The 21,292-nt window shown below is 36.9% G+C and overlaps 2 protein-coding genes across 4 annotated transcripts in view; both read right to left on the bottom strand.

Annotated features, from left to right (window-relative positions):
- Window positions 1-21,292, bottom strand: part of LOC308192945 (uncharacterized protein) — a 332,117-nt gene that overhangs the window by 47,450 nt on the left and 263,375 nt on the right. The gene's annotated exons all lie outside the window — the stretch shown is intronic.
- PRKX (protein kinase cAMP-dependent X-linked catalytic subunit) overlaps window positions 11,236-21,292 on the bottom strand; it is a 59,473-nt gene continuing 49,416 nt past the window's right edge. For all 3 annotated transcript variants that reach the window (XM_080587093.1, XM_080587092.1, XM_080587094.1), the window contains exons 7-9: window positions 19,048-19,125; window positions 15,577-15,725; window positions 11,236-15,049 (exon numbers count right to left, since the gene is read on the bottom strand). In XM_080587093.1, the coding sequence (XP_080443219.1) occupies window positions 15,600-15,725; window positions 19,048-19,125 (204 nt within the window). In that variant the 3' untranslated portion in view covers window positions 11,236-15,049; window positions 15,577-15,599. The remainder of the gene's footprint in view (window positions 15,050-15,576; window positions 15,726-19,047; window positions 19,126-21,292) is intronic.

Below are 21,292 nucleotides of genomic sequence, written 5' to 3'. Positions count from 1 at the left end.
AATAGTGCTGTAGCTCATTTTTAAAGAAAAAAAATCTTTTTTTTTACAAGACACAATGGATTATAAATTCATGTTTTTCATATGAGAAGAGGGCATTCTGTGATCTATGAGTAAAAAGACAGTTCATAGGGGATTAATGCTTGCCAAGGTAACTAAAGAAGAGCCCAGCTTTTCATCAGTTCAAACAGGAAACGAGAGAGGAAGTCTGTTTTGTTTTCCTGTGTTTTAAGATCAATTCTTTAACTCCAAATTTAGTAGGGTTTGGAACTAAGCCTGGTTGAAACAATTGAACAATTTTCTATTGTTTAAAAATAAATACAACAATTCTGGAATATAATATCATAGTACTTCTGTGGTTATTTTATTCCTTAGCTTTTTCCTGCAGTCACCAAAAGGCCAAGAACAATTCAGTTCGGTTCTGTTAATTAACATTAGCCAAATACTTCTTGACTCTGTCTGGAATGTTGTTGGCTTTTTTTTTTTTTTTTTTTGCATTACATGATATTTCAGAAGAGGGGTATTAAAAAAAATGGTGTTATTACTGTATGTACATAAACAGATTGCTAAATAAACAAGGTGTGTGTATATATATATATATAAATATGTATATATATAAGTCATTACTTGGAAAGGGCATCAGTCATCTTCTGTTTTCCATTAAATATATTCCAGGCCAATTCCCATGGCATGTTTTTCAGTTGAGGAAGAAAGACGCACTCTCTGTATTACTAAAAGCCAAAGTATCAAAAGGAATTACTCTGTTGACATGAGGAGCCCTGCAAGAGCATTATGGTAGTTATACAGCTGGGGTGCTTGAACAAAGTGGGGTGGGTGCGGACAGCTGTACATCTTCAGACAGATTGCAAGGGTCTGTCACACAGCCCAGGGAACAAACAAATGCACGGCTGCTGCAGCCTTTGCCTTGAACGCTCTTCCTGCCTGAGGTAACTTTTTCTCTTCCAAGAGGTCTTGCTGTGCTCCATTCCTGCCTGCCATGATGAAAGAGTTGGCTGGCAAGCTGACCACAATCCTCCTTGCACTCATGGTTCCTGGAAGGGCTTTTTGGTGGTGATGCACTCTCTGTCTACACTCCAGTTAGCTGTACAGGAGCTTCTTAGTGCTTATGAATCATCCAGACAGTCACAGCTGGTGGAAATGCAAGCACAATGTTACATGACTTCGCTATCTGCCAGCTTGTCGCATCACCATAGCAAGGACCGGGTGGAAATGTTTCTGGTGAAACTTCTTTAACTGACAGAGGCATATTTTGAGCAGCATCCAGTACTCTTTGGATACAGCACATATCCAGCAACACTTAAGCACACCCATTTTCTGCCACTCAGTTTGCAAAGAGCTGGGTCCTACACTGGTTACTGCCCCCTCCCCAGGCCCAAGGCCATGCTACCCTTCTAGACCCGAGAGAAACAAGGCTGAATGGCATGGCCATTTGAAACACTCCGAGGTGAAAAAAAAGAGTTTGTGAACTACTGGAAACTTGGTTCAACACATGGAACTGGATGAAGTAACACTCTTCCTACCATGAGCTGTTTGACACAGAAGATCAGGTTTCTTCCAACTGAAAATCCAAAGCTGTCTATAGAGACCACAAATTAGCACCACCTTTAGCAGAAGAACTTGCTTGTCATGAGCTACGAGCATGCTGCGGTTGATGTTACAGTGTAGTTAATTTCATGACTACAGGCCTCCATGAAGTCTAGAGAGGGTAAACAGCCCTCAAAAATATTTAACACAAGGAACTGAGCTAATTCCTTTTCTCGTTTCAACTCTGCTGAGGTTTTGAAGCTAAAGCTGTGAGAATAATGAATTTATTAGTTTGTTGGTTGTTTGGAAAACTTTAAAACTGAACTAATTTAAATCTAGAATAAATTATTTATTCTTTAAAATAAAGTAAATTTTGCATATTTTATTTTCTTAACTTCTGGGAACAGTTCCAAAAATGTCATTTGGGATGCATGCAAAACGTTGATTTGAAATGTTTAAGCAAAAGACAAAACTTTCCCCTTCCTTTTTGGTCTCCTCCACAAAATAATTCAAACGAAACCTTGAGTCCTTCTAGTGTCATATAAGACTCCAGCTACAAGATTCATGTAGAGAACTTTCAAACCAAGGAAATGTTTCCTCTTCCATTTCTGAGATGCTACTATTCTTTAGTTTCAAATACTCTCTCTACCCCTAAAAGCATGTATCTGCCTTTAATCAACTACTTTATGGGTGGTGGGGTTTTTCAGTTGGTTTTGCTTTATTTTTATAGAAGTAAGAGGAGAGATAGTGTCAAAGGAATGGAGCATTGAAGATCTTTTATGTTGCATACTCCATTTTTAAGTTAAAAAAAAAATGCTATGGTGATACCATGAAAAAATGCAATGCAGCTTTTGTTTAGCTTTGTTTTTGTTTTCCCTCCTTGCCATAGATAAACAGATAAACATTTGTTATGTACTGTTACATTTCTGTTAGAAAAGTTTAGAGGTTATATATTTTTTCACTTATCCTCTTACCTAGAGACACTCCTTTTTTTTTTTTTCCCAGCCAATTACACATGAAACCACTTACTTACTTCCCCCAATTCCAAATATGCAAAATTAGATAGATTGGATAGATGAAACCAATTACATTAATACGAAAATTTGTTTTTATTCTTAAGCATTGTATCTTAAGACCTTGTTTGAAAGAGTTTTAATTAAAACATACTAGTGGAAATCCTTTTAAAGACACCAGCATGATCAGGCTTTTTTTTTTTTTTTTTAATGCTTTGGTCTATTTCTCACTCATAGCCTTTCATATGACTCATAGTAGTGCGTTGTTTCAGTCTGCAATTCATTGCTGCTATCTCCCATAGCACCTTGACAAGAACCAGGATCTTAGATTTTTCTGATAGAATAAACAGAAGTGAACTCCTCTGCATGTCACCCTCAGGGCAGTAGGGAAACAAGGCTTGAATGTGAAGCAAGCGCTTCCAAAACAATACAGGAAAATACAGCTATGGATGTCTTTAAAGTGAACTAGCTAAAAGAAGCCAGTAAGTGTAACAACTTTTTGGCAATAAATGAAACTGTGCTGTAACTCAAACCTGATTTTCAAGGTGGCTTTTATTTTTCCTTCCAATACATCATATGCTATGGCCCTATACAGAGAAAAACAAAAACAAAAACAAACAACAAAACAACAACAACAACAAAAAAAAAACTCCACACTTTTGGTCAACATATGTTCTAAAAGTCAATGACTGTTTCTGTAATCTTCTTGCAGCTTCTCTCTTTTTAGCTGCTTGAACCTATGCCAATCTAAGATCAACCAAAGAGATTTAGAGAGAAAGAATTTATGGACTGAATTATTTCAAGTACCATGAAATGTCCTTCATTCAATGTATAGAAGACACTAGAAGCTTAAAGATATTACAAGGTAAATTTATCCTCTTTTACTTTTTTATTGTATTCACTACTATTGTTGACAATTTGAAAACAGAAAAAAATAGACACAGACTCATGGCAAGTTAAATAACTATAAAGAGAGTATGTTTCTGTAGAGCTCAAGATTTTAACACTAGAATAATAAAAAAGTCTTTTTTTAAAGAAATATATTTGAATGGCTGACAAAAATTATCACTCCATGGTTTGATAACTGAAGTTCATATTTTATAGTCGGAAATAAAGTAAGAAATTTGTAACTGTTGCCTACCACCACAAGCCCAATGGAAGTTTGTTTCCCAGGATGATAGGTTATCATTTGTGTGAAGCCATTTTACTCTGTGCATCCCTGGGTTCAGCTGCTGAACTCGTTACCCATGCAAAGACATCTACTCTGCTGAAAATTTGCTTATACTGGAAGATTTACTCTTTGACATCTTTCTTGCTTAATACACATCCAGGAACAAAAGCACCAAAAAAAGCCCACTATTTTATAACTTTAACACATCTGTTGCTTAAAAAATGTGACATTTCAAACTTCATGCAAGTTAATATATTTCATAAAAATACTTACTAATTTTGAATGTAGATAGAAAAGATACACTATTAACTCAGCTGTTCCTTTTCCGCCTAGTTAAACACTTCTTTTGGGGGGAATAAACCAGGTTTTTAGACTTCTGTCAAAGACTTGCACTTCAATGTGATATGAAAGGTAGAGTTAAGAGTACTGATGAATGACAACAACTCACAATTCCTTTTCAGAAATAACTGACCCCCAAATTGTGGCATAGGAAAAATGAAAACCCCAACATGTCACTTTTTTTTTTTTTTTTTTTGAGAGCACACCAGTAAGATCTGTCTAGTACAGCAACAGAGGAAGGAAAACTTAAGGATCACTCACTATGACCTGGACTGAAGTTTCGAGAAATGCCTTATAGATATCTCATCTTCACTGTCAGACAGACATACAGCTGGTGCTCTAGCTACTTTTTCTCTATTACATAAGTTTTGACGGGTGGGTGGAAGAGAGGAATAGTTTCCAACTTCCTCTCTTTTTATTCTTATTCAGTACTTGCCAGTTTTAATCCCCAGATGAAGAATTTAAAACAGCCCACCTTCCTGATATTTATTTGTTCGGATAGTATTACCCTATTTTCAAAATTAAAATATTTTACGTCAAAAGATTTGTTATTTTAAAATATCTTATTCTTAAACTGAATTCACAGAATTTCTTTATTCAATTGCCAAGTCAATGTAGTAAAGCACTAAAATTTTAAAAAATTAACACATTAATTTCAAACCTGTCATATTTTGCATGTTAATCATCACCAGCTGTATAAATAAAATCTAAAATAGTTAATTACAGGGACAATCTACAGAGTCTCCAGACTTCACACACATGTTCACAATCCAAGAATACATTATCTCAAAATCAGGGGTCAACAAGAAAACCTGACTAAAGAGTAATGGCCACTCATGTATGGATGGCCTACCTTGAAAGAAAAAAAAAAAATCTCCCTTCCTCAGCAGCCAGGAAGTGAAATTAAAAAGACCTGTACCCTCACAATGCTTACTCAAGTGATCCATCACCAAACTTTCCTTCCTGCATCACCAAAGTTTTGCTGGGGATTACATGAGTCACAGGCCCTTCATGTCAAGATATTAAAATGGGTTCAGAGTGTGCTATTTGAATTTTGTGTTACTTCACAGCATTTTGCAAGTCTTGCTTTCTAGTGGCAAATACTTGCAGAGAAAAGAAAAAGGACAGTTACTCTCAGTTGTTGTAATTCATTTTTAGCTCAAATAAGCAGACCTAGTGTTTTTCATCCACTGTTCAGCTCACAGCAGGGAAATATTTCTCATAGATCACTTGTGTTAACTGGCTGACTTATTACTGCTACATGCATGATGACAGACTGGCAGGAAGAAGCGAGTGTCATGGCACAGGAGTGCAGCACTGTTTCAAAAGAGAGGCTAATTAAAAAAAAAAACAAAAAAACAAACAAAACAAAAACAAAACACACGCACACACACATATATATATAACCATCATACACAGCAAACCACAAATGCATTAATGTGGAACAAACGTTGTGGTTCCTCAATAATGCATTTAACTATATACAGCCAGCTAAATTTTATTAACACAAAGGACAAAACAATTTACATGCTCCTATTTATTTACCAGTAAATATTTACCATCTTTTTTTTTCTTTTCCCTCCAAAATGTGTGACTAAGTTGGGTAAAAGCTTGACCAAAGAATAAGAATGGAAAATTGAGTAATTTAATCAGCACATCTCAAAAACAAACAAACCCTATTAATCAGTAGAAATGAAAGGTGCCACTTATGAAGGTTTTACTCTATTAATAAAGTCTAGCACCCCTATTTCAGTTAAATATTTTTACAAATATATCAATTACAAGATGCTCCTAGATAAAATTGAAATTTCTTTTTAATTGAGAAATTAAAATCAGGTCAGAGAAAGTATTATGTATTACACACACAATTTGAAACGCTTATTTATAACACTTCACCAAACTTAAGAAGCATTAAATGGCTGAGAATCTTGTCTTACCAAACCTAACTCAAAAACTGAGTTAATGCTTAAATTCCTAAGAAAAGTGGACTTGAAAGCTGCCGTGGAAAAGCCGAGTCGTTCTAAAGTCCAATCTTAATATTTGCTGTACTGTTTGGTCACACACTTAAAGCTGCTGAAAGAGAACAGATTTGGTCCTGCACAATGAGAAGGCTTATGATAAGAGTCTGAGCAGGACAAGGATCTCAAGGCTGACACACTGCACACTTGAGCAAGGTGCTGTTTTCTTCAAGTGATTGACACGAGGAGCAGCATTTGAAGCATAGCGCTCTCCTATGCACAGCTTGTGCTTGCACAGAAGTGAAGATGATGGCTGTAAAGCATTTTTCTCCTTCTCTGACTCAGGGGTTTTAGTCTCAAGTATTTTCTAATCTAGACTAATTAATGGCTAGAACTGAAATAAACTCTGGCTTCTGAAGCTCTCTCATTTTACACAGTATTGGGAAGGAGGGCAGATTTTACAGCTTGGCAGCCACCACAAAGAGCAGCAAAGAGGCTAGAGCAGGCATTATTTTCTCTACAGCCTTTAATGATAGAGCAAATAGCACATGTACAAACAAAGACTATTCAGGCACAATTATTTCTTGAATGTAAATCCGATTCAAGCTTTCTTGGTTTTCCAAAATAGCTCTCTCTTCCATTTTTTCTTCATTATCAAAAAACACAGTATGGACAATGTGCTGGAGACAAGAAGGAACAAATCAAAGATCTGCTTGGTTAGTTGTTTAAGCTGAAACTGACTACGCTTTACAAAAATTCCTGTGATATACCCTGATAAGCTAAGTGAATCAGTGCAGTAGAGACAGAGCATTTCTACAGTGCCTTAGAGCTTCACACAATAGAAATAAAAGATCTCTGCATTTTTGGTGCTTACAGCAGCAGGTTACACAGCAGTTTTGGGATTTCCCTCGGAAACTGCAACGGCCTGTGGTCCTAAGTTACAGGTTCAGCAAAAGGTGCTTGCTCTCAACAGCCACAACTCTCTGTCACTGAAAAAAGCACAGCAAATCACACAGAAGCAGCCCAAACTGGTATAATTGCTCCATGTCAATCTAAGACTTTTCTTTTTTTTTTTTTTTTTTTTTGATTACCCACTTCACACAAAGTATAATTATATTCAGGTTTTAAAATTTAAAAATTACAGTTACCACTTCTAACCAATGAGACTGCTACATCATGTTTTTAAGACAGCAGCTGACATGGTTGTACCATAAAGAGGGGAGAGGATTTTTTCTTTTTGACACTCACAATAGTGAGAGTGTCATTACAGCAGGCAGGCCATGTTGGCACGACTACATATTAGCAGCAGTGAGGGGACTCAGGGCGCTTCTCTTCCTCCTCCTCCATCCTGTGCTGGGTGCCTGTGGATAGGGGTGGCAGGGCTGGGCACTGACGTGAGTGTCTGTGGTGGTTGAGGACTGTGCAGGGAGAGATGGGGGTAAGGTGGGACCCTGATGGATGTGGGGGTATGCTGAGGGATGAACAGGAGAGGTGCTGTGGCACAGATGTATGGTATGGGGGGGGGGGTTCTTGGAATGCCCGAGGGACGTGGGGGGGGCAGAGGGATTTGCAGCTGGCTGGGGGATGCCTGGGCTGATCAGGGGAGCCTGTGGGATGGAAGTAAGGTTTGGGGGTCTCTTGGAGTGCTGGAGGGTGTTGAGTGGAAGGTGAGGGAGCTAAGGAGCTCTAAAGGTGGGGGATGAGCTGGGGCTTCATGTATTTGGGATCCCTTGGGAGGGAAGTAAGATTTGGGAGTTTCGTGGACCACTGGAGGATTGTAGGGGGAGGGAATGAGGAAGACTTGGGACTCTAAGGATGGCTTGAGTTGGGCTGGGGCTGCCTTGCGGTGGGCTAGGGGAATGCAAGGGTTTGGGATCCTACGGAAGTAACGTTTGGAGGATCTCTGTAGTGCTTGAGACTCATCAGTAAAAGAGCGCCCTTGGTGAGAGGGGTGGCGCTCAAGGTGTCTAGGTTGACTGAAGGGTGTGAGGAAGGTTGCTCTGGGGGCTTTTGGGACTCCTACTGAGGGGAAGAGAAGAAGCAGATGAGCTAGATGTATGTAATATGATGAGCGGAACAGGGTGGGAAACAGTCCTATGGTTTGTGAGCTGCTGAAGAAAAGAGCTGGTGAGTTTCTCAGAGACTTCAGGATAGAGGTTGTTGAGAAGTGCACATTCCTGGTGGACACAAAGCAGGCTAACAGTGTCCTGGGCTGCATTAAGGAAAGCATTGCCAGGAGAACAAAGGAGGTGATCCTTCCCCTTACCTCAGCACCGGTGAAGCCACTCCTGGAGCACTGTGCCCAGCTCTAGACTCCCCACAGTACAAGAGAGATATGGACATACCAGAGAGAGTCAAGCTAAGGGCCACAAAGACGATCAAAGGACAGGGAAAGGCTGAGAGCTGGGACTGTTCAGCCTGAAGAAGAGGAGGCCCAGAGGGATCTTATCAATATGTATAAATATGTGAAGGGAGGTTGCAAAGAAGATGGAGCCAGGATCTTTTCAGTGGTGCCCAGTGACAGGACAAAAGGCAAGGGGCACAAACCAGAAGATCGGGAAGCACTTCTTTACTGTGCAGATGACGGAGCACTGGTTGCCCAGAGAGGGTGTAGAGCCTCCTTGAAAATCTTCCAAAGCCACCTGGACATGGTCCTGGGCCATCAGCCCTAGGAGTCCCTGACTGAGCAGGGGAGGGACCAGACAGTCTCCAGTGGTGTCTTATAACCTCAACCAAACTGTGATTCTGTGATGCAAAATTCAAATAAAAGAAAGCAATACTTTCCATACCTTGTCGCTAGATATAATTAACATTTCTAAAAATGCATGCTTTAGCAAGTACACCTTTGCTTTAAGGAAAATTTGCAAGAAGTTGGAGAGATTCTCTAGAACTACGATACTGAAGCTTAATCTTATTGTGCATTCCTATTCTGCATGCCAAACCCTAACTGCAACTTGCAGTAAACAGGTTTCACACTCCAAGGAGGATGTGGGGAGTGATGGTGGACAGGGTTCTCAAACGTCACTCTTGGCCAGCTTTAACTATTGTTACAGTTGGTAATGTCTTTGTGATTTTTTTTTTTCATAAATCTGAAAGATGGTAAGAAAAAAAAAAAGCCATGCACATAATAGTTATTAATTGGGAAAACAAAAAACTCAAGAATCACAGCATCTGTTTTTACTCCTGACCTATCCAGCTAAACAACAGTAAAATTCAGGACTAAGATTTGAGGTAAGTCTAGGACCCAAGGGAATGGTGTCAAGCTGTGACAGGGGAGGTTCCGGCTGGATATCAGGAAGAGGTTTTTCACTGAGAGGGTTGTCACACACTGGAACAGGTTCCCCAGGGACGCAGTCATGGCACCAAGCCTGCCAGAGCTTAAGTAGTGTTTGGACTGTGCTCTTAGTCATATGGTCTGAATTTTGGGGTAGACCTGTGTGGTGCCAGGAGTTGGACTCAATGATCCTTGTAGGTCCCTTCCAACTCAGGATACTCTATGATTCTATTGCTCATACTAGAGATTCCACGTACTTCTAAGAACGCAACTTTCCAGTATAGACTCCTCCCTTTCCAGTCCAATCACATAAACATTTGTTAGTGAAGTGCCCCTCACGCTGATTTTCCACCCTACTTACTACTGAAGTTTCCTGTTGTCACAGTTTAGAATTTTCCTGGAGAGAAGTAGAAAAATATTTGGGTAAGCTGAAAAAAAAAAAAACCACAATTCAGCTTGATGAAGCTTTACAATATTCCTGGTTTACAGGATAAATATGAAGATTGACATGGATTCACATGCAGTATATTTTGGAGAGTAGGTAGAAAGAAGTAGAAGAGAGAAGTGAAAGCTATAGATTTCTACTGAGACATGCTTTTTACTATCCCTGTGAAAAGCAGCTTGAAAGTCTGAAGGCAAGAGTTCACAGATGGAAGAGTTTGATATCTGAATATATACAGATTCACAAACCACTGGGCAAGATTCAGAGCTGCCAAAGTGACAGTTGCTTTCAACCACTTCTTATTATACTGTTACTACTTAACAGTGAAATCGAGAGCTAAGATGTGGGGCTAACACTGAATTATTTAGCACGTCATAGAATAGAGGATTCTTGTCAGACTGTTTCAGCATTTCTTTTTACAGTAAAAAAAAGGTTAATGAATCATGCAAATGAGATGGATTTGGGGTCAGCGAGTAATACTACAAGAATATGATCCAGGAAAACAAAAATAGACCAGCAAAACTTACCTGCCCTTCATTAGTGAAAAAACATATTGAAAATGACCTTTGTTGGAGAAGATTCTGAGTCACAGGTAAATCCAAAAAACATACAGTACTCAGCTTAAAGTAAACGAACAAAAACTCTACCACATGACAAACGGCTGGGGTAAGAAATAGATGCCAAACCAAATTCTTTACAAATACAAAATTCTTGAATGTTAGCAAGTGTCCTGGGTATGTTTTAACTGAGCAGTTTTTTGATTCATGTCTAAGACATGACTAAAAGCTTGCCAGGGCTTATTGCGGTGTTCTTCGCTTTCCATTACCAGTTTTTAAAAGCACATGACAGTGCTTAATGAGAGAAAAATGCCAATGCACACAATATAGATTTAAGCCAGGCAGAAATAAAGTACAAAACTGTTAAAAACCCCTTAAACTCATCCCTACTGTATCCAGTCAGTTCTATACCTACATATTTACCACTGCAAGATTAACCTATCTAGTGGGTAAGAAATAAAATACAACTGGACCAGCAGAAGTAATTTAAAACCAACAGCTAAATATTTTTTTGGTAAAAGCAGACTTTTGAAGTTCTTGATAAAGATGGAAAAAAAGATTTAGTTTAGTGTGCCTGACATCATAAGAATATTTTTGGTGTTAAGAAATGATTGCAAAGATTGAAATGAGTGTTCCGGACAGCGTTCAGGTCATTAAGTTGTGAAAATGTCAAAGCAGCTAGGGTCATTTAATCACAGTTTAATGAGAAGTCCAAGTCAACGCTTTTCAGTATCAGATCACTACCTGAAATTAACTGGAAAATGTACTTCTTGGTACTACTTCTATGCCAACTGAAGTATTTTCCACCACTTGTGTCTTGCTCTGGAAAGATTTAACTCCTGAGAAGAAGGAACAATTGTTTTTCTACTCCTCTCCCTTTCATCAATTTTTGGATGAAGAACCTGTACCTCCTCCCACCATAAACGGAAGCAAACTAGGTTTAAACATTTAAAAAGTTATAAAGGTTTATTAAATGAATCCAGATTTAACAGATATTACATAAATTAAACAGCAATAAAATTTTACTAGGGTTTATGTACAGATCACAGTGATTTTCATTGTGCAATGAGGGCTGACTTTATAACTTTGAACAGTACTTATACATGTGAGCTACAACAAGCAACCAGCAACATACAACATTAGTCCAAGTTAACCTCGCAAGTCTAGCGTTTCAAACTGGTTATGTAGTACACAAATGCCTGCTATCATTACCACTACTTTCTACCACAACAGAGTATTTATAAAGCAGTCAGGTTTGCCATAGAAAAGTGCAAAACATGGGAAGTCTGTACACAGTACAGTACAAAAAGAAGTCATGCTACAGTCATTGAAAGCTGAAAAATAACTCTATAGCATAGGAAGCACTGCATCACACCTCTTCTGAATGGTAAGCAGATGGGCTGAGGAACAGCCATATCTTAATTGCTATCAAACCTGCGAAATCCCTGTTGATCCATTTAAACATAGTTCAGTACCTATATTTTGATCAATTAACAATGACTTTTCTACAGTGGAAGATCACATTAGTTAAAGCTCAGTAGCACACATATTCATTGATCAAGCTAATATACAGGAAAATCTACAGCATGTTCTCCATTTAAATCATGAAGCATTTTCATCATTTGGTTACAAGGCAATTAAGTTTACAATGCACATTTATCACTTAAAACCTCGAATTGGGCAATTAAAAATATATTTATATAAAAAACTCAAAAATAAAGATTGCTTTTTTAATGTTTAACATTCTCGTTCACCAAAGCAGAATATGAAAGGCCTATGGGCTCTTGCAAAAAAAAAAAAGTCCTTACGCAAAAGTCTATATGCAAAAACACATGTTAACAGAAGCAATCATAATAAAATGAATTTCAGAGAACAGAAACTTCAATGGAAAATAAAAAGTGTTCTAGCTTGCTTAAAAAAAAAAATAAAACCAGAGTCCTTAGTGCAGTGTGTATTTGGGAACTTCTACTTGAGCACTCAGACAGAACTATGTTAGTGGTCCTTGAAGTCCCAGCAAAGACTTAAAAATAAAACCAACTCACTTGTGCAAATAAATAAAATGGGAAGGTAATAACAGCTCATTAATTTCAAGATTATAGAGAAAACTGATCATTTAAGATAACATTTCAAAAACAAGGTTTCTTATTATTTTAATTTAAAAAAATTGAAAGGAGTTTTGTACTAGAAAGCATGTTGACGAGGTCAGTAATTAGGCATATGTACACATGGCTCTGAAAATAATGTGAAGTCAACAGATTAGCATTATTAAGAAGATTTTACTTGATTCTTTAGTCTCTATCATAGCGAGTGCATCCACTGCCAGCAATGGATAAGAGTTGTAGAAAGAAGATGTACTATTTTCTGTTGTTCAAACACTCAAAACTTCTGACCACCAATGTAGCACATTAATCAAATGCAACTTCATTTCCTCAGCTTTGAAGACCTAAACTCAGTGCAGTTTTTAAATTTGAAAAACAAAACAAAGCAAAACCCTCATATTTAGGACACTTGGTTGTTGCAGTACATATGTTTTTAAATAAAAAGCTGCTTTTGTAGTACTCAAATTCCATAAAATACTGAAAGCTTACACTTAAAAACAAACAAACAAAAAAACCCACAAAACTGTGCTTTCTTCTCTTAGACAATGTAAGCTGTTTTTACATACTTCAGTTCCTCCAACTGGTTTGGAATAACTAACTCCACAGATACAAATAAAATAGACCAGATTCATTTCTCGGGAGAACAAGGTAATTTTACCATGTTATAAGTATAATTTTCTATGGATTTTCCTGTATTTTATTATATATAACTACACAGCTTTCACTGATCGTCAGCTGGGGCCATCAACTTGTGACACTTCATAACATCAGGATGACTCTGTAATGTTCCAGAGCTACTGCTCTGAAGTAGCACAATTTTGTTACATATTGTACATTTTTGCCAGTTATACAGTCTCTTTAAAAGGTTAAATTTGATAAAGAAATAGATCTAATACGCTAGAAGTTGTAAGCTCTCAAAGTACATCTACTATTTTACTACACCTCTGCACTGTTTAAAGAAAGACTTTCTTAAACAAAAGAAACTGGAGGTAACTTTTCCATCATGAGACCCCAGCTGTATATCTGTCGTAAAGTTATAAACACGTTAATTTTATCAGCTATTAGTAAAATGCCTTCTTTATAAGCATTCAGAATTTCGCTCAGAAAAATTAATCTTTGGCCTACATTTCTTATGGCATTTTGGATAAATATAGAAAACTGTTTATAGGAGAAACTGTCTGTGTCATCTAATTAAGTAGTTTTATGTAGAGCTCTTAGTCACAGTTGTAAAACTCCAGTGAGCTGATGAGTTCTGGGGGAAAAAAAGAAAGATCTAAGCATTGTAGCTTTCCTAAAAGTCAGATAAAAATACAACATCTAATGCATTTACTTTTTGAAATCAAAGCACTTCAAAATCAATTTCCCTGCATTAAAACAAGAATCATGATATGAAATATGAAAAAATCTTGAATTGTATACAATTTACCTTCATGTTTACACGTATTCGTATACACAGATACATACAGATGCACATACTGTTACTTGGTGCTACTTAAAATGAAGCAGTATTGCAAATACTTCCTAAATACAGTGTATTTAATCTGCTAGAAAGCTGTTAGTAAAGTATAAAAAAAAGATTCCTTATGTCTAAGGTTTGAACTCTGTACATGTGGAATTCCTGGCAGTGGAGACTTTAGGACATTTCCAAAAGCAGAAGCAGAAAATTCAGGCTGTAATATATATTTAGTGTTACCTCTTATATTCAGAAGTCCCAAGCATTCAACAAGCATGTCAATAATGGAAAAGGTCTGTTATGGCTCATGCTTTACATGTGAAGACGACAACAAGCTTGAGAGAACACAACCCCTTAAAAGCCAGTGAGAGCCCTTTTATGAATATGCACTGAATTGCATGTTTACAGATAGTTGTTATGTGAGGAATTACTTTTCCAGACAGTCTACTTCACTCAATATCCTGGTTTATAGAGACATCACTGTAACAGAACTTCATTGATTAGCCATTAAGATGTATCTTAATCAACAATAAAACATGCCCTTGTCTTTCTGCTTTCAAGTACTATGGTTGCAAGTGTGAGGCATTGGAATTTTTAGGTACAAATCTTATTTAAAACTTAATTATTTTTATTTTATTTTTTACAAAGAATTATAAAATGTATATAAGATGATGAAAAACTCATTTTTCCTTTTAAGATTTTTATCCCTAGAGAACTTCTTGAAAAACATTATTTGAAAAATAAAAATTGTAGACTCTGAAAAATACAAAAATTTACATCTTTGCACAGTTCCTGTGCTTTAGTTGTATTGTATTCATTATATACATATACACTAATTTGTGCTTTTAATTACATAAGTTTAGTATAAACTTATAAAATTAAGTCTATGAGTTAACTATGCAAAAAGGATCTGGGAATAGCAGGAAACTTAACTAAACCATAACTTAAAAAAAAAATCCTAATATACCATTTTAGTCAGTCTACTTCAGAGCAGACTATCAACATTACAATTTACTAAACTAATGCCGAATGTTTACAGCTAAAAATTATTCTTGCCTGCCTCCAATTCCTTAGATATTTAAGATATTCTCATATTCACATCTGAATGCAGTATCGTTCTCATTCACAAAGGTGGTCTTCATTGAAATATGAAATCCATTTTTCTTCAGACTTACTCTTCGCTTCAGTTTCCTTCCAGTTTCTAAGAGAAAAAGAGGTGAAAAAAATATAAAACACAACACAGTGCATGTGAATTGAATGTAAATTATCAGTCTTTCATTGCTGTAAGACAGAATCCAGGGTATAAAATTATTCTGAGGAACAAGGTTGTCAAATTAAAGTCTTCACTCTTAATACAAAAATCTCGCAATCAAGAAATGAACGTGACTGTTATGTGCCAAATCAATCTAGATATCTGCTTTTAACAAGCTATTGAAAAAATTTTAAGGATGAAAGGACTTCAAAAAATATCTGTAAGTGGATCACTATCACTATAGAAACAGCAAAGCCTATGATATAAATTATCTCTATCATTGGGCAGGCTTGCTTTACAACATATTATTTCAAGTTTACTTTATATCGTCTATTACTATGGCCAATTCATATTGGTTTTAAGAGCTGTATGAAAGCATTAATCACTATTATTAATCAGAAGATGTAATTCCTGTACAAGGCTCTCACTCACAGACTTGCAACGTTTTGAAGCAAGCTCCTGACATTTGGACATACCTCGTCCAGTGCATATGTAGCATTCAGAAGTTCTTGAAAATTTCTAGATCTTTAGGGGGTACTGGAGGCATTTTATTCCAGTCATCTTCAGGATAAGCTTCAAAATTGGAAGTATCTCCATCATTAGATACTTTCGGCACTATAGGAGGCTAGTCAGAAAAAGCGCAAAAAGAATTTAGTACGGTTTCTCAATCAGCCACACTCCATCACATTAAAGCAGATGTTCTGTAAAGAACTAAGAAAAAGAATGGGTGGTGGTGGTGGTAGGGGTGGTGTACATACTGATAGAAGTTCTTCTCTTTCACCAATATTGATTGGTGTGAGAGAGAAAAGCTTACAGCAACACAGTCAGGTTCCAAAGCTTTATCTGCAGTTAAATACTGTGGTTAAAGGACACTTATAATGCAGATACTTATTTATTTATTTAGCACTCAAGCTCTAGCTGCTTTGGAAATGGAAATTGACTACTTCAAAATATTATTGCAATTAAGCTTCCAGGCACATTCTCTTACAGCATAATCTGCCACTTTCTTTCCTCACTCCTTACCTCTCTGATCAGCTAGCAAGGAGCTTAATCACCATCACATCCTTCTCAACTAAAGAAGGGTCATGATAGCAGTGAGGGTAATTGCTTTGTAATTGAAAGAGAAAGCCTCCTCTTCTCTTCATTGCTTTCAAACAGGCTGATTGCTTTGAAAGAGGCTGAAATGACTCACTTGTGCTTGCCTCACACTACCTAATGTGCTTTTTCCTAGCCTAGCAGTAAATCAAAGCATGTAAAGAAAGTGCTGCACTGTAAAAAAAAGTTATTTCACAAGGATGTCTGTAAAAGCATCTTAATTCAAATGGATCTTTTTAAGAAAACTGGAAGTGCCAAGGGAAATAACTGTTTCTATCTCTTTCCTCAGAGGATCCTTTGGACTTCTAGCATTGCTTGCTTCAGCTTCAGCTGTAGTATTGCCCACCAGGTTCACTGTACCTCTAGTGCCTTGTCTTCTATCTAGCATCAAGACTACTCTGACTCTCTGGCCACAGGAAGGAGATAAACCACCTCTCCAGGACACTTAATCAATTAGAGGATTTACCGTAGGATAAAAAACTTTTCTTCTTTCAAGAGACCTTCAGCTTTCTATCCCCTTCTCAGTGACATGGAAAGCTTAAATATCATCATAAGCCGAACAAACCACTCTAGGTTGAGAACACCTTAAGGACAACCACCAAACTGGCCAAGGAAAGTTACATGACAGGAAAAACTACAAAACAAAGCAAAACAATATTCTCCATTTTCTCAAAAGCCTGTCTTCCAGTCTTCCGTCTCTAAGATCTAATCTGATTTTTTTGTCTTCTTAGTTTGAAACAATGCCATTAGCAGGTTTCCAAATGGAAAGAAAGGGTCCTTACAGACAGTAATGACCAAGCTTCAACCAAAAGCAAAGCCCTGTTTTGGCAACATGGCAGCCACAACATACTGCACAGATACTTAAGAAGATGGGCAGAATCTGCTCTGTTCCAGAAGCTCAGCTTCTACTCGTGTTTAAGCAGTTCCAGAGAGACGATATGAACCAGGGGTACTCAGGACAGTGCTCCAGATCCTAATCCTTCATAACCACAATCCTCCAGCGTACCCAAACATTTTTGATACGTGCAACTGCAAAAACAACTTGAAAATGTATTTTCAAAGGTTCCTACGCTGGGACAACTACCCAAACTGACAGAAGACTTCAGAAATGCTATTTCTAAAGTAACGGGAAGATGTAGCCTGGCCTAAATCCACTTCAGTCTGATTCTTGCTTTCCAAAAAGCCAAAGAACCTCAAGGCCTATAGAGAATGGATCTTCAAGAAAACTCAGAGATATCTGCTTCACCACAGAGGATGCCTGATATTCCTGCCTCTCTGTAAGCATACTGACAAGAAAACAAGTTTTGTGAAGTGGTACAGAAAAAGAGAGAGAGAAATTAAGACTGACAGAATTATTTTCTCTCCTCTCTCCTAGCCTTCAACGTTATTTGCCTAATACTGACGTTTGAGATCTTATCAGGACTGTGAATCAATGTTTCATCTGTACAATAGGACAATTCAGACTTTTTAAGAGAGAAAGTGGAGCACCGTATCCATTATTTCATATTTTCCATCTTTTCATCAGTATGTAATAGACTAAGATTTTGAAAACTGACTCTGCCTCTAACAATAACAAAGTAAATTTCTGAGCCAATTTATGTCTTTGATCTGAAGTATAATTCAACAGCATCTCAACTTCTAACAGTTTAATTCAATCATCACAAAGAATAAGAAACAACATTTTGAATTCATAATCTGAATGCTACAGTGACTTTTTTAAAATAAAAATTTTGCACAACGGGTGTTTGTATCCAAGAATAACATTCTGGTTTTTAATACTATTTGTTTGCTATCTATTTAGTAATAGAGTAGATTGTCGTAAACTTCAGAGTTGAAATACTTATAAACATATGATCTCACGATTTGTGTTCTTTGCAGTTTTTCATGACCAGAATTTACAGTAAATAATTTGAAAATTGTGTCTTAATTACAATGCCACTAGGTAAAACATCAACTGGATATAGCAATCCCAACATAAAAAAGAAAAGAAAAAATCAGCTACAGTGTTACTTTAGGATGTTGTCTACAAGAATACATCAAGAACATTTTCACCTCTAAACTATTGTCCACAAACACAATTTAAAATAGCTACCCAGAAATTCATTCTAAGAAACTCATGCAAAGAAAAGTAAAACCAAACATGTAATCAGTACTGCACTGACTGTATATGGCAACCTATATTACTAAAAATCACTGCTATAAGAAACCGTACTAGTCAGAAATTTGAGGAAGGAAAGAAGGAAGGCAGTTTTACTTCCAAAGATCTTTAAAAAGCATTTTTACAGTGTTGATAGCTTTTGCAAACATCTGCCCTCATATAACACTAGAATTCAGTGCTGTTAAAAAGTATGTTAGAATTACATTCATAAATCCTTCTCTCTCACCTTCTCTCTTCCTCCTACTCCCATATGCTTTACATTTTATTAAAGCATTTACCTGAGTTGAACTTGGCAGAAAAAAATAAAACTCAGAGTAGAATATTTCCACATATATACACTGAAGAAAAAGAAACAACAACAACCCCTCATTCCCTACAACAGCAATTACATACAAAACCCTACAACTGAAGATTAAAGCTCATTGTATGTAATGCTAATCAACTTACTTGAGCAGAACAAACTAGGGTTTTTCTACCTTGCTACCTGTAAGAGTATCATAGACAAATTGCAAATAGACAATCAAATAATATCATTCTGTACTGTAAAAGGACAAAAACGCATATAATTATTGATGTGGGCATATACTGCTCACGCATGCATGTGAACACACACAGAGCAACAAATCCTCAACAGAATAGTTTAAATGAACAATTTCTTGTTGTCATGTCCTGTCCAGTATTTTGCAGAATGTACCTTTAGTCTCCTTTGAGGTACAGCATCCCAGTCTATAGACCTGAACCATCGATGTCTCTTCACATCATCTGCTCCATTCTTTAAGAAAAAAAACAAACAACCCAACCATTTAATAAGTTATATGTATGCCAAGACATGCATTTCATCCTAAGAACTGCGGCATCAAAACAGGCTAATGGCTCATTTAACTTTATCTCTTTTTTTTCTCAGGTGATAATCAATAAAAAGAGTCTACAGGATAAATTTAGTGTTACTTCCCTAACAGATCCTGAGTTCCAGCAATAGTCTTTTTTTTTTCTTTCAGCATTTTTCTGACACAAGGGGGATGAAGATTAGCCATTAAATACCTACAAAACCATTCGCTGCAGTTCTATTTACTTGTTTTCTCATGTGTTTTAGAGAATGTCTTTTAGTCAGACACATTTTCTAGAGTAAGAATTATTTTTTACATTAATCAAGAAAATAACCGTGGGTTGATGGTGTGCAAAGTAAACGTCAAGGCCAGGAAATACTTCTATCAAATATTACAGATGTTTAGTGCTGAAAACAAGAGATTCTAAATACTGCTGTAAAAGTACACATATAAAGCCATTTGTTTTCATTTTAGATAAACAGTTAAAGGCCTTATTGTCTTGTAATGATTACTTTCTCTTGGCTAACTTGATTTTGTACAAAAAGAGCAAAAACATCATCTGTTTTTCAAGATAAAACATTGTTCAAGCACATACTCATTCTCAAGGATCTAAGCACTAGGGAAAAACTGCAGGTTCTCTGTCTCAGGCCTTGTCACAATTTTAATGCACAGCATTCAAGCTACCACCACATCCAACCCCATGGAACAAAAAATATTGTACTTTTTCTTGTTGTTGTTTATTTTTATTTTGTTTTTCAGTTTTACATGGGTTGGGACTATCCGTGCACCTATCCAAAAAGGCAATACGGAGAGTAATTTCTCTCTCATTGAATGTTTCATCAGAAAATGTCCAACCAGATATAATTTTTTCTAAACCAACTTTGGTTACAGAAAAGGATCAGACTTAATACTGGCCCACTGCCACCCAGCCCCAAAACCCCACTTCAAATTAAAACAATTTTTGATTTTGACGTTTTAGCCATTTATAGTAAACAAGCTAAAAATACCTTAAATAACCACAGACTAAAAAACACAAAGGCAACCAGCCGCATTCATCCCCTGTCACCCCCCCCTCACCTGCCCCCAAACATGTTTGATTAAACCAAGGTTTGTTTTCCTTTGAAACTATCAAAAGATACGAATTTTCATCGGCCAGTAACTTCCTAAATTTTGAGTTTGTGAAGGTCTGATGTTAATCTCCCTCCTCCCAGTAGAAAAATACTGCAAAAAGTTTGGAAATGGAAGGAAAATACTTATTTTCCAGCTTTTCTTATTAATTAGTGTAAGTTTGTGCTGTAAAAAAGGTTCTGAAAAGGAACTTTGGAAAGTGGGTTCTAGGGTCTGCACTTGCATGTTCAAGGAACCTGGGTGACTACATCTTTTACCTTCTTCAGCTATGTGCAACCTAAATCATGCTTTGCAACAAAAATCAAACTTCTGACCAATCCTGGCCAGAGGAATGGAAATTTTAGCTGTCTCTAAACAACTAGAAGATTACAACAGCTAATTTAGGTATCCACAACATTGTGACCACAGCAACCAACAAACACAGGACTAATGTATTCTGCTAGAAGGGTGTATTAACCTACAGTAATTTTTAAGGTGCTTTGTCTAGTCTGTTAATGTACCCAAGCTAGTTCACATACAGCTAATTTCTCACAGCACAACCAACCACCGCTGCCACATAGCCTCAAAATCAAGTAAGCTCATTGTCTTCTTGACATTAGAAGCAGTATTACAACAGGTCACCTCACAGAATTCACAAGATTGCTTTTTGTGTCGCCTTGGCATATCACAGGTAGAGATGTATTTCTGAGGTACGTTGGGATGCTACCTGAGACCTGTGGGCATAGCTGTGTCTTTTAAGCTATTTCCTCCAGAAGTCAAATTGTAACAGGAAGTTATTTGCCCCAGTGCAGCCCCACAAACAAACTGTCAAGACAACGACTATACATCACGGTACAGAAACAATTTCTATATTCTTAAAATAATCAAGCCTCTAATTTGTTTAGCGTTCCTTCTGGGATTAAACAACTCCAAAAAAAGAATGAAGTTATCTGGCTCTCTGGAGGACTAACAGGACATAGCACTGTGTGTCTAGTCTAATGCAAG

Source organism: Anser brachyrhynchus (assembly GCF_964034855.1).
Source record: "Anser brachyrhynchus genome assembly, chromosome: 1".
NCBI classification, from domain to species: Eukaryota; Metazoa; Chordata; class Aves; order Anseriformes; family Anatidae; genus Anser; species Anser brachyrhynchus.
The sequence above is the reverse complement of the archived record's forward strand: the minus strand, read 5'-3'. Positions and strand labels throughout refer to the sequence as shown.